The sequence below is a fragment of the Buteo buteo genome, chromosome 26 (genome assembly GCF_964188355.1).
Source record: "Buteo buteo chromosome 26, bButBut1.hap1.1, whole genome shotgun sequence".
Lineage (NCBI taxonomy): Eukaryota > Metazoa > Chordata > Aves > Accipitriformes > Accipitridae > Buteo > Buteo buteo.
Window position 1 is genome coordinate 11,549,322 of NC_134196.1, and position 12,929 is coordinate 11,562,250.

Here is a 12,929-nt window from a genome sequence, read left to right on the forward strand (position 1 = left end):
CTCAAGCTTTCAGATTTGTGCTGCTCCTTCATGAGAAACAGATTCCTTCAGCTCTTCCTTCCAGCACTCTGTCTCTGGCTGGTGAGCTGGCCAGCAATGACTAAAGCAGGCAGACTGATCAGCTGAGGAAATTTCTAAACTCCTTTTGAACTTTTATTTGTTATTTCACATTCTTATTTAATGCCTATTTATTTCCACTACAGAGACAGCTTACAAAAAACCAACCCCAAGACCAAAAACAAAATCAAAACAACAAAAAAATACCCCCAAAAGAAAGAAAACAGCTTGTTTACTGCATAGATGTGTTGCCAGGAAATCCCATTGTTGTAGTGGTGAGTAAAAGTCCTGCACCCTGACTTATGTCTTACTCACCCTAAATCATGTATGAGCCATGCAGCCTTTCCTGATTAATGAAAGTGGTCAAATGTTTTACAACACTTGCTAGGAAGTCATCTTTCTGTGCATGACCACTCTGATTACTAAGCTGTGATGGTTTTACACATGCCCTGTAAATCAAATCCTGATGCACAACAGGAAGTTTTCATTGCCAAGTCTTTTGGAGTTTAACACAGCATCAACGTGATATAAAGCCAGGTGTTAAAATCGTCAAAGGGAGATATTTTGAAATGGAAAGCACAAGAGAGAGCTCAACATCTATTTTTGTTCTAGCTTTTCAAATTTGCAGCAATTCACTAATTGGAGAGTTTCACCTGAATAAAATATTTTGAACTACTGTGGAGAGATATATAGAAGGATGAAATGCTTTCCGCTGTATTAAGATCAGAGGGACAGAGCAGTAAAGGAGGGTTTACAGGAAAATAAACATAACTAAAAAGATAAGTCAGACCAAATGTCATGCTGAAAGTAGGTTAGGACAATACTAATATTATACTTGGTTAACTTCTCTCATGTTTTATGCAGAGTTAGTACAGACATTTAGTGGCTGGCACCTTCTCAGTTTATATATCCAGAAATACTACGGTCCAGCCCTAACCACTTTAAAATTATGCTTCCCTTTGATTTGCTTGTTTTCCAAGCTCTCTCAACTTGCTTTACACAGAACATACACAAGAGCCATCAGAAACCTGCACATCTTACACGGGAGAATTATCCCCTCGCATTTACCAGACAAAACACTCTACATTCCTTTTCTGAATTTTAAATAAGTTATGCTATCTTCCAGCCAACGTCCTCTTGCCAGTAAAAACAAGAAAGAAAGTTTTGTGACCTTAAAAACATCATGGGCAAGTGAAGATTCGCAGAAATTATTCCACTAGTAGGTTTGAGAGTAGATAGATGCTTCCTCCTCTTCCAGCTTAATCCCCAAACACCCTCGCTGTCAAAAGGCTATTGTTAAGGCATGGGCTTCCTCCAAGACCACATCCTGTGAATCAGGTCAAAGTGAAACACAGAGCTGCTTTAAATGAACTACTCTTTGCGTGCCCTGTATACAAGTGCAGGAAAAACTATGCAACTCAAAAAATTAGCCTACTAGAGAAAAAAAGACAGTGGACCTAGACCAGAATGAACACATAGTTAAAAATATTAGCCATTCTCAGTTGTAATTGATGACCTTGTTATTTACTAAATATAAGGGTTTCTGCTACCAATAAGCTAGACATTTAATTCAGAGGCAGAAATTAAGACCAAAAAAGTCATCTCTCCTTAAAAAAGACCTGCTTTTATTCCATAAGTATTTATACTTTCCACATCATATTTAGTAAATGAAAAGCCTATCAACAGCACTGTACACAGGACTTTCAATGAGTGTTACACTGCTCCACAAAGGGTGCAACATATTCTGCATCTCTAATAAATTGTGTCAGAGTCTGTGTTGATTGGATACATTAAAATCAAAGAATGTGGCTCCTGGAGTAAAAGTCCACCTCCAGGTCAGCGCTGGGCCCACATTGATGGTAGCCACTGACATTGAAATGAAGAAAAAGCCAAAACTGTCCTTATGAAGCAAGCAGGAAAAATAACTCATTATCTGGATGTTTTATTCTTAACTGATGCCTTAGAAAAGACAAAGGATGTGCTTGTGGTTGTGATGTGGGGACTGGGACTCAAGATATATATGACTTGAAATTCCTAGTCCTGCCACAAAGTCCCAGCCTGAGTGTGGGAAAATCATCCATTTCCCCTTTAATCTCTCCTCTCCCTCTGCACTGCGGGGTAATATTTTTCCCTTTTTCCCCGACTCCGTGTAATACAGCCATACATTCTGTAGGGCTGCGACTAACTTCTCCTGGGCACATGCAGGCTACCTGTTGTGATAAGGCATCAATCTAGTAAAAATTTCTAAGATCAAGGTCTGGTTGAAACTCAGAAAAAATCCACAGAAAGGACACCCTCATATGTTTTTACTTAAAGGGAAGAAATGTTTTTTAGCTGAATCAAACTTCCTAATCTTAGTTATACCCCTCACACTGCTGGTGCATTGGGATGCTCCTGTCTTCTAGGGAGCAGCATGTACAGCCCCTAAAAAATGCAGCCAGCTGAAATCTTCACTGCAGTGCTCCTGAAGGGATTTTTGAAGGATCTCTGAGCCCTAAACTGAATGGGTTTCACAGGGTTTCTATGTTCCTTGTTATAGAGCTAAGAACTGAGTTCCTGAGAGTCACTCCACTGCCAGATCTCACAGGATCTTGAGTCACGAGGGCACTCCAATCCCGATATCCTATATGCCAGGGAAATGAGGGTTTCCAAGCAAGCGACTAGCTGGCAGGTCTCCAAACATACCTTACCTATGTTTTTGGGAAACTTAACTGGAACTGCAATAATTCAGTGAAATGCCTCTGGAAACACCCATACCATACAATGGCATTCTGCTAAGGTAGCAAAGCTGTCTCCAGAGGGAGTCCTTACATCTCTAGGGCACTGTGGGCCACAGGGCTGTCAGCTCAGGTTCCCAGAGTAGCACGGGTTTATTAGCACAGACCTGCACTCAGAGGAATCAAGGAACGAGAAAAGAGAATGAGAAGACCATCAGGATGGCCATCGAGTCCTTTGCACGAGGAAGGACCAGTGCTAGTGATGCTATCAATAGCAAGTGTACACGCCTTTGCTTTTTAAAATACTCCAGTGACGCAGATACTATACCTTCTGCATGCAAAGCCTTCCCCTGTTTAACTACTGTTACTGCCAGGAAGTTTTAGCAAAGCCTAAAACTTCCTAGGGTATAATATAAGCCCATTATTTTTATCTAGAGATGGAGACCACTTATCTCCATATCTGGTCATGGAGAACAGATCACCCCAAGGGGCTGCAAGAGTGTTGCACCAAACAAATGTTGCTGGGTTGCTTCAGGTTCTGGAGCTCTGCTGGTGCATCCACAGTGCATTAACACTCAGACACCCATTTTCAAGGAAAGGATTTTTTTAATGAAAAGTTGTTTGGTCAGGAAATCCCCAAGAGGCTTCCCTAGGCACAAATGCAATACAAAAGAGTAAGAGTAATTGTTTTCTGCTGATGCCTAAAACCAGCTCACAAAACACAAATTAATATGAAATACGTTGAGTTCTATGTTCTTATTTTGTGAAAGAAATAAAACAAAAGCAGAAGGAAAGGTAGGCAGATGTCTTAAGCTCAGGTTGGTAAATACACTCCCAGTTACAAATTACAAACAAAAAGCATCTGTCAACCTACACTCAATACAATTTTCTCACAAATACAAAAGCTTTGAGAGTTGCATGTTGTGTTACTGTACATTTATCTCAACTATAGGAAAATATGCTTGGTACAGATGATTAGAAAATAAACATGTAACTGTGAAGTTGACTCCAAGCTCATACAGCGTGAGGCTCTTAAATCAGTTATAATATAGCGTAGACAGATGGTGCTGGATACATAAAGCACATTAAAGATGCTGTTATCTGTTTGATAAAGAAATAATTCAGAGCACAAGGCAAGAAGCTGAAATTGCTGACAATCTGAACTCCTGCCAGCTGTCCTGGCTTCACTAGGGCTGTGTGAATTTTAAACACACATAGTCCCAGGTGTCAGCAGTGCTGACTGAAATTTCTGGCAGCTAGTTCAGTGCTTTTGAAACAATGCTGGCTTCCCATCACTAGCAGTCACTATGGGGAGAAGATAGGCGGTCTCTGGCTGCTTCTGCTGCCCTTTTTGTTGCCTTGGCCGTAGTGCTGTAAATGAAACACTCGGCACAATGAGCGGCCTCCTTTCTTGCCAACCCACAAGGCAGACATCTCCAATGCACTAGCACTGAGAAAAGGAAGGGTATGACAAAATGGGGAAATAAACTCATTTATTTATGTTCCCTAGATTCAGTATGTCAAGAAACTCGGTGGAGCTTGGCCCTGAGAGACCGGACAAAAAGGTATCCAAGAAATTGAAAGGTCAAGGAGATGTGGGATTGCAACAGATGCTCTGCTTGGGAGACATTTGGGGAATGGTGGGAAAGGGTCACACAGAACCTAAGTAAATGGTGCGGAAGGGTTAGCTGAGGAAAGACGGAGATATGGAACTTGTTCATGGCACACATCTGGTTTTCCAATGTGCACAGTATTCCCCTTGGCGTGAGCAGGAGCTCCACCCATGTACGGAAAGCAAAAATATTTGTCTTGAGATCTGTCTGGATAGAAGAGCCTAGCCGTCCTTCAAGTTTGGTGTCTGGTGACGGGCAGGAGTTACCACATCACCAATAAACTGCTTAAAATTGATGAGGGAAAAATGGGAGGTTTCCCTGGGCATTCCAATGTCCTGCTGCAACAGGGCTGGCTGAATGGCACTGGAAGCCCTCACACCAAGACCGAGATGCAACAGTATGATATTAAATGAAATGAACCTCATAAGTCGCTTTAATAGCAACAGCATGTGTTTTTGCCTAATCACATCAAAGTATTTAGCTTTGTTTTGTGACACTGACGTTCATTTTGGATTACTTTAACAGTGTTTGCTTGGTACAAGCTGGCCATGCTCCCCAGGTAGAGCACATCTATTCTTCTCCGTTCTGCTGATTTATAGATGGCTTCCCCAGCCCAACTGCTCAGATTTCTGTCCTCTACAGAAGAAGCCAGTTGTGTCTCTTTCCTCAAGTGGACACATCATATTCTTTGTCATTTCTTCCACAAGGCCTTGCAGCAGATTCATTTCCTGAGTTCCCTTGAGATCTCCCTGTATCAATGTCATATTGTTTAATGATGAACTTCGTGGGGCTGGACCCCTCTAAGGGAGATCACAAATTACCATCCATTCATCCTCTGGGTACCAGAATCTCCGTACTACAAGAATCTTAATATAAACCCCCAAAACTGAAGTATCTAGAAAAGTTTTACGTTTACATGTATGTGTGTTGGACCAGTTGTGGAGCCTGACTAGCACTTTCCAATAATGAACAGTGATATGAAAAATGTTACAGTCATGACAGGAAGACTTGATTAGTGGATACTGAGAAAAACAAGTCATATGCAGAAGCCTGTAAAGATGTCTGCCAACAGGAAGGAAGAAGCAGATAAAGCAGACAGCAGCAGACAGATAGCATGGACAAAGAGAAACTGAAAAAAAGAAAAAAAAAGATAATATGACAGTAAAGGAATGAATTAACTCAGGAAGGAAGGCTAAAATCTTATCGCCCAAGTCATGTAACCAGAACACTACAATTAATATATCAGATTCAGCTCAGAGAAAATACTGTTTGCAAGTATAAATGATGGTGCAGTGCTCTCAAAAGAAGAAAGTCTGATGATGGGAGGAAAACCCTGGGTGCATAAAGCAGAGCACTGCAAGAAGCAGCCCCAGGAAGCCAGGCCAGAAGACCGGCCTGCCTAGCAGGGGCGCTGAGTCCCAGCAGCTGCTCAGCTTTGTCCAGAAATGATGGGAAGCAGCACCTTTGCGACTGCACCATCAAATGTGTGAGGGCAGCTGAAATCAATCATGGTGACCTGGAGTAAAATACTATTGCCATTGGCATTTTGCTGCAGGTCAACATAGTGCAGTCATCACTGAGTGACCAAAATAAGTTGGTTTTGCAAAGACACTCTTTCTTCATTCCTTTAGTTTTAAGCCATTATTTCATTTACCTTTCTACAATACTACTTGATATTTTTTCATTTTGTTACCATTTAGTAGCCCATTCTACAACTAGGATGGTATCACAAGGCAGCCTAGCATGATCTGATAATTTTGGTCTCGTTAGTTTAGCAAGCAGTATAAAAGTGGTGGCACAGAAATATGAATAACATTGTACCCACAGTTAGAAAAATATTACAAAAGATACTGGTGTTTTCAGACGTGGGTTTGCATAAAAACACTCTGTGGTCCAACTGAACAGCAAAACTCCATCTGCTTCAAAGACAGCCAGCATTTCACCTCATGAATCCAGCAGCTGGATTCCTTTCCTGTGTACATATATAGGAATAAACTTTTGTCTATATGATACTCAGGGAAAAAGAATGTGCTCTGAATGCTTGTGTTCAAATATTTTGCATGACTATTCACATCATAAGTGTTCATGCAGTCAGTTTCAACATTAGTGGGTTTAGCAAGAAAGCAGATGGACCTGTATGTGACTTAGGTACCAAAGCACAAATCAGGAAAATTTTGAAAAAAAGTGCAGTTGAATAAACTACACAGAGAATAATTTAAAACATTGGCAACTTATTATTTGCTTTCCTAGGCTTAACTATGTTCTATCCAATTAAGAAAAAAGTTGAACATAACCACCTCAGACTTTTCCTACCACAGTTTTTATTAAAATAATAATATCACTTTTATTAAACTTCAAACTACATCATGTCCACAAAAAAGAAAACAACCAAGACTGCATATGCAAGTGCAGGAAAATCATGTGAGATGGGAGAGACGCCTAGGGAAAAGAGAACTGATGTTTGCAGCTGTATTCCTAACCAGCCTTGGCAAGCCAGTTGTGTGCAAAAGCCAACACAAGTGTCAAAAGTCTTGAACAATCAGGTGTGGTGAGACTGAAGGCTATAGAGGAAACAGCTGGGTGGCAATGACCTGCTGTATTGACATGTATAACCCAAATTTATCTTGGAATCCTTAGCGCTTATAGATAGCAACAGGATATGTCACAGTGACTACATGTGTCAATCTAAGTGCCTTCCAGACAGGATGAGAAATCTGGTGACCCACAGCGCAGCATATGTAAAATAGCAAAGAAAGCAATGCTAAAGGTTGCAATCCAGCAGCCAAGGGCAAAAGTTAACCAGATGATTAATTCACATGTTCCATTGTCTTTTTCAGATAGATATCCATCATTTCTCCCTCAAAAAACAGTGCTGCCTTATATCCAATAATATAACATAAGCATACAAACAGTATGCTATATAGGCAGATTTTACTCTCAGTTGGAAACTCAGACTAGGTATTCATTACATTTTGATTGAAAGACATTTATCTGATCACTGTTATAATGAAACATTCCCAATGTACAGCATTGTATACCACAGAGCCACGTAGGAACATCACATGTTTGATTAATATGTTTGCTAACCAAAGAAATCAACCAAAGGTCTATTGGAGACAGCACTCACCAATGGTCAAGCTTTGGGACAACAATATCTGTAATGCAGAACTTGCATCTGGTCAGCAAACCTGAAGAGACATTAACAACTCCCTCAAATTTGTGCTTAGAACTACTGCTTAGATAACCTGGACATACTGCTGAGGCTGCCACACACTGGGAAACAGGGTGGCATGGATCTCCATTGCTGATGAAGAAAAATAGCATTCAGTATTTTTAGGCTGATACTTTGAAGTTTGCTGGTAAGAAAAGCCTAAAAGTAAATTCTTCATCTTAACCACCCACCTTATAGCCCAAATTACTTTGTCAAAAAGATTTCACGAAACTTGCTTAAAAGGCAAATAAAAGAACATCCCAAAAATGTGCCTGGAAGAAAATTGGGCAAGGGGCTGTCACTAAGCTTTCCTGGGACTGTTGGACTTGTAAGGGGGGAATACAGAAAGGCTGCAGAAATTAGAAACTTCTTAAATGCTCAACACCTCTGTAAATCCAGGTGGCCAGGGGAGGTCTTCAGACCATCACATGCAAAAACTGGCCTTACTCTTTAAGGTTCGTCTTTTTAAAGTGCTCACCTGCCTCTGTTAAGAACAGAAGGAGAGAAAGATCTAATGGCTCGTAGGTTGTTTTTTGGAGGTCGGTTTGTTCTGTGTTTTTTTTTCTTTAAAAAACAGTCTCTAAGTTTGCAAGTATTGTCAAACCCATGAAACATGAAATGGCAAATTGGGATCATAGTTTGGGTCTAGCCTGTTGCTTTACTCACTAGCATTTCAGCAGTGTTCAGGACCAGGTGCCTTGGAAGGATATGACTCCCCTTAGGTCTCATGCTGATCACTAATAGTTCCCAAGTGTTTTAAAGACTGAAGGCAAGATGCTTTATGTCTTTCTCCACACTTTTTTAAAGAATCAAGAAACATGTCTCAGGAGGCAACGTAACTGTACTTTTTTTTCTGAGAATAGTACTTGCAAATCTAATTTACTTTTCATGCAGTATCCATTAAAGAACAACATTAAAGAGGAAACAAAGAATATTTTCTTTTAAAAATAAGCAAGGAAGCAGGAATCACATTTGTTGAAAAGTTGTATTGTTATCTTCATGTTGCACTCATGTCATTGAAAAGGGCTGTTCATCACTTCTGGTAATCAAGAGGTGAATAGTCTGCTCCTTCTTTATTTTTCTATATAGCATGTCTGAGACCACCAGTGCCTCATCTTTGGAAGGCAGGGAGAGGTGATACAAAAAACTCCAAGGGAAAAATTAAGTGACATGACCAAAATCTCATGGGGAAATATGTGGCAGGGATTAAAAAGGAAACCAAATGTTCAGAATCCCAACCCTATGCTTTAACCACAAAACCGACTTTCTTCACTAATACCAAATTAACCCAGTAACTAAAAACAAAGGAAAACCAAGTATATATATTATGTGTATCTTGCCACTTTAACAACTCTGATGACACTCAAGTGTCCTCAAACTAAATAAGAAGCAACTACAAATATATGTTTAATCCCAGTGTGGTAATCAGTTCCACAAACCCAAAGTACTAGAAAAGCAAGGGAAAGTAACCTCACATAACACTGCTTGCTGAAGCTGTTAAACCACACATGCAGCCGTAATGTACTGACTGAAAGATCTACAGGAATATACTACTGACAAGAAGAGACTCAGTACTCAGGTTTAAAGCATGAAAAATGTTTTCATCTACAGCAGAAAGACCAGTAAAAAATCAAGCAGAAGTTTTTTAATTGTTATTTAAGACTCAAAAAGAACCCCCTTACAAAAGAAAAAACCCCAAGCAGTCTAAAAAACGTCATGGCATCCATCCTACTTCAGACAAACCTTTTTTTTTTAAATCACAATGAATCAGAGCTAGATAGGGGCTAGGAAGAAGCAATTTTGCAGAAGACAAAAACACAGGTACTTTTCACTGAGAAGCTGTTTTTCTGGTTCAGCAGTTCTGCAGCAAGAGTAGCCAGATCATTTGAAAAGTGAAAAGAAAATCAATTACTTGTTTTTATTTTAAAAGAGCCTCCCTGTGGGAATAGGTGTGGGCGTGAGAGCTCTTTTTAAACTTCATAATATAACATGAAGCAGCCAAGATTTTTTTTTTTTTTTTTTTTTTAAAGTACTGTCATGTCATTGCTCTGCTTACTGGGTGCTGGAATGTTTTTTTTCTACTTATGATTCTACTGATCCTTATCAAAATGCATCTGTGAAGCCTTTAACACTAACATTTAAAAACAGAATATTTATTCAAACAGCAACACTGAGGAAAACAAATTTCCAAGGCTGCTATACAAGTTCACCGGTGACAGCAAGTCTATTTACCCAATTACCCCCGAGTTCTGCATGCAGTAGGTTTCTATCGGATTTTTGCCTGAGCAAATCAACATTTTCTGAGAATTGAGATCCGCACAGGTAAAGTTTACAACTAACCTTGCTATCTTCGATCTCCTGGGTTTTTCCTTGAAGCGCTCTCCTCTCTCCAAAATCACAGGTTGACTTTAACGTAAGCTGACAAGAAAGCATCGAGCTCTCTGCCCCAGTAAGCTCCAAAGACTTTGGTGAGTACTGCTGCGAGCCGGCAGGGCCAAGGTTGGGTATCGGGAGGGCAGTGTGAACAGGCTTTGACCCTACGGCTGGCTGTCTTAACTTGGAGGCAACCCCAAGTACAGGCATGGCTTCTATAAAAGTATCTTCTTTCTGCCAAAGAAAATGCTCCTGACCTCAGTCTGGTAGACTCCAGCTTCAGTAATTCCAGAACAAATACTTTAAACAAAAGTAGCAGTCATCTTTTCAAAAACGTCTTAAAACAATAATATTACGAGTTTTACAAGGAAGAAAAACTTCTCCTTCATCTCTCCCCTTCTCCCTCGCAGCCACTCACACGCGCTGCTCAGTGAGTCAGTGGCTCGGGAAGACTAAACACTCCTTTGGGGCGTGAACTTTTCTTGAAGGTAACTGCCACAGAGCTGCCTGTCTGGGATTAAAGAACTCATAAATTCGCTTTCTCTTCTTCCTACAGCATTCCAGGTCTGCGCGTTAAGTGAATGAAGGACAGGAGAAAAGGAGGGAGAGAAGAGATGAAACCTCCCCGTAATCCAACTGTCAAAACAGCTCCGAGACCACAACACTAGAAGCAGAGACCTCTTCCTGACTACATAAATAACCAGCCCACATCTTAAAAAAAAACAAACCTCTTTTTTTTTCTGATTAAAAAAAAAAAAAAAAGGACCTGAGTAGTGGCCAAAGCAAACAGCTGTTGGAAGAGTTTTTATCCCGGAAATAATCTCAGCAATGAAGCTGTTTGTCTGATTCCTGGCTATTTTTCACTGCTGACAACCATGAGCTACGGTGTTTCATTCCCTGTTCCTCCCGTGAAATCAGGTTAAAATCGTGCAAGAGCGTGGCTAGGAACAGACGCTGAATCACAGTGTGGGTAACGTCTGTGTGCTATGAAAAATCCATACAAAAACACAGAGCAGGATATAGGAAAATCACAAGCATTGTTAGAAGATTTAGTCAATACAGCTTTTCAGAGTTCTTTTTTTTTTTTTTCTTTCTTTCTTTCTTGGTGGTGGTGCTAACGTCATCTATTCAATGTTAATGCTTCCCCTTCTAAAAACATTTAAAGCTCCATGAAGTCCATGTCCAACGCATCATTTCTGCTTGTTGCTCATAGAAATATTCTTGCTGGCAACCTCAAATCCTTGTACACGGAAATACAAGACAGATAGGCAAGCAGAGCAGGCTATAAAATGAGTCACGATGGACAGTCCAAATGGCTGAGCGGCATAAACACTTACTTAAAAGGACAACTGTAAATTCCTTTGACAGCCTATAGCAGGGGAACCCATTTTAAACTGAGATATAAGGAAAAAAATGTGCAGAAATGCCATACCATTAAAATCCTACAGGATTTTATCACCCAGCATTATGGACAAAAATGCTGCCTATGTTTTTCTTGTTACCTCTTCCAAAATAAAACATACAGAGATAGGATGGCCTGAATCCTATTCTGCCACTAATATCCTACAAGGTATTAACTATGCCTTCCCTGAATAGTATGTACTATTAACACTATAGATGTAAGCCCAAGAGAAAATAAGAGCCTTCTGGACTTTTAAGTTCTCAAATTAAGGATGGCAAGAGTTAGAAAAAAAGCACTGAAAAGAAAACAGAGTAAATGAGAAGCAGACTAAAAGGATTCTCTTTAATCACCCTTTGAAATTATTTTGCCGACTAAAACTGTAATACACAGTATTATCCTCTATGTTTCATTTACAAAGAACACACTGACACAGTAGTTAAAAATTCAACTCTCTATATTGACTTATAAACTACCCCTATTCTTGTTTGTAGGAGTGAATCTGACCTGGTTTAGTAATCTCCTGAGTTTTGAAGTGTGTGTATGGAGGATCAGCAAACCCATTTCAGCATCCTCTGCTTATCTCCTCTTTGGTTTTGCCACCATTAACAGTAGCCGCAATGGGCTTTATGCAAGACTGCACAGAGGTAACTGCTCTGCATTTTAGACAAGTTCAGCCCACAGAATGCACCACTCTGCTCCAACGAGTGGAATATTCTTGTTCGGTGTGACATTTTAGGTCTTGTGCAGAGCAAAGGGGAAGAAAGCTCCTTGTGCGGTCCGCATTTGTTCTCCAGCATCATAAAGCGCTGTGGCTGTGTAAGGAATTTAGGTTTCTTAGCACAACTGTTAGCAGTTAACACTTTAGAAAGTGCACATATGCAAAGGCTGAAGCGGACCACAGGAAAAGAGGGATTTATCTCTTGCAAGGTTTGAGGAGATGAAAAATCCTCATGAGGACTGTTAACCAACGATGAAGACAAAGAATAAACTAGAGTCATGAGACAGATACTTTCTTGAAAAGAACTTTGCCAAAGAAATGTAATTGAATCTTATTACTTCTCAGGGTTATAATTTTACGAAGTAATGCATTATGGTAATCTTGCTGTTCTTCTTTTGAGTACGAATGATGAGGTCATGATACCCACAGTCTCTTTTGCAACCCATTTTCCCAGCACAGAAACCTTAAAAGTAATAAGTAAGCAAGCTTACTAGGAAAGAGTCATCTGTAATACATAATCAACAGGGTTTGGAAATGATGTGAAGCTGGTGTTACTCTTTCAAAATAATTATTACTCTTTCAAAATAATTATTAATTATCTTATGACTTTTAAGCTAGTACCAGGTCAGGGACATCAACTTCAGAACCCCATTTAGCTAGAATTTTTACAATGATAAAACCCAGAAGTGCTTCTGGCCTACCAAAGATATAAAGAAGGATCTACAAGATTGTTTGCGGGAATTGGGAAAGGTAATGGAGGAAAACAACAATACTACTCCACAGGTAAGAATGTGGTTACAAGCCTGGTTGCAAGTCTGGTCTTCCTTTTTTATTTTCT

General features: G+C 40.0%; 1 protein-coding gene across 4 annotated transcripts in view; it reads right to left on the minus strand.

Annotated features, from left to right (window-relative positions):
* The window catches only part of NAV3 (neuron navigator 3), a 275,195-nt gene extending 263,949 nt beyond the window's left edge, over positions 1-11,246 (minus strand). For all 4 annotated transcript variants that reach the window (XM_075058235.1, XM_075058237.1, XM_075058236.1 and 1 more), the window contains exon 1: positions 9,939-11,246. In XM_075058235.1, coding sequence (XP_074914336.1) covers positions 9,939-10,181 — 243 coding nt within the window. In that variant the 5' untranslated portion in view covers positions 10,182-11,246. The remainder of the gene's footprint in view (positions 1-9,938) is intronic.
* Between the last annotated feature and the right edge of the window lie 1,683 nt (positions 11,247-12,929).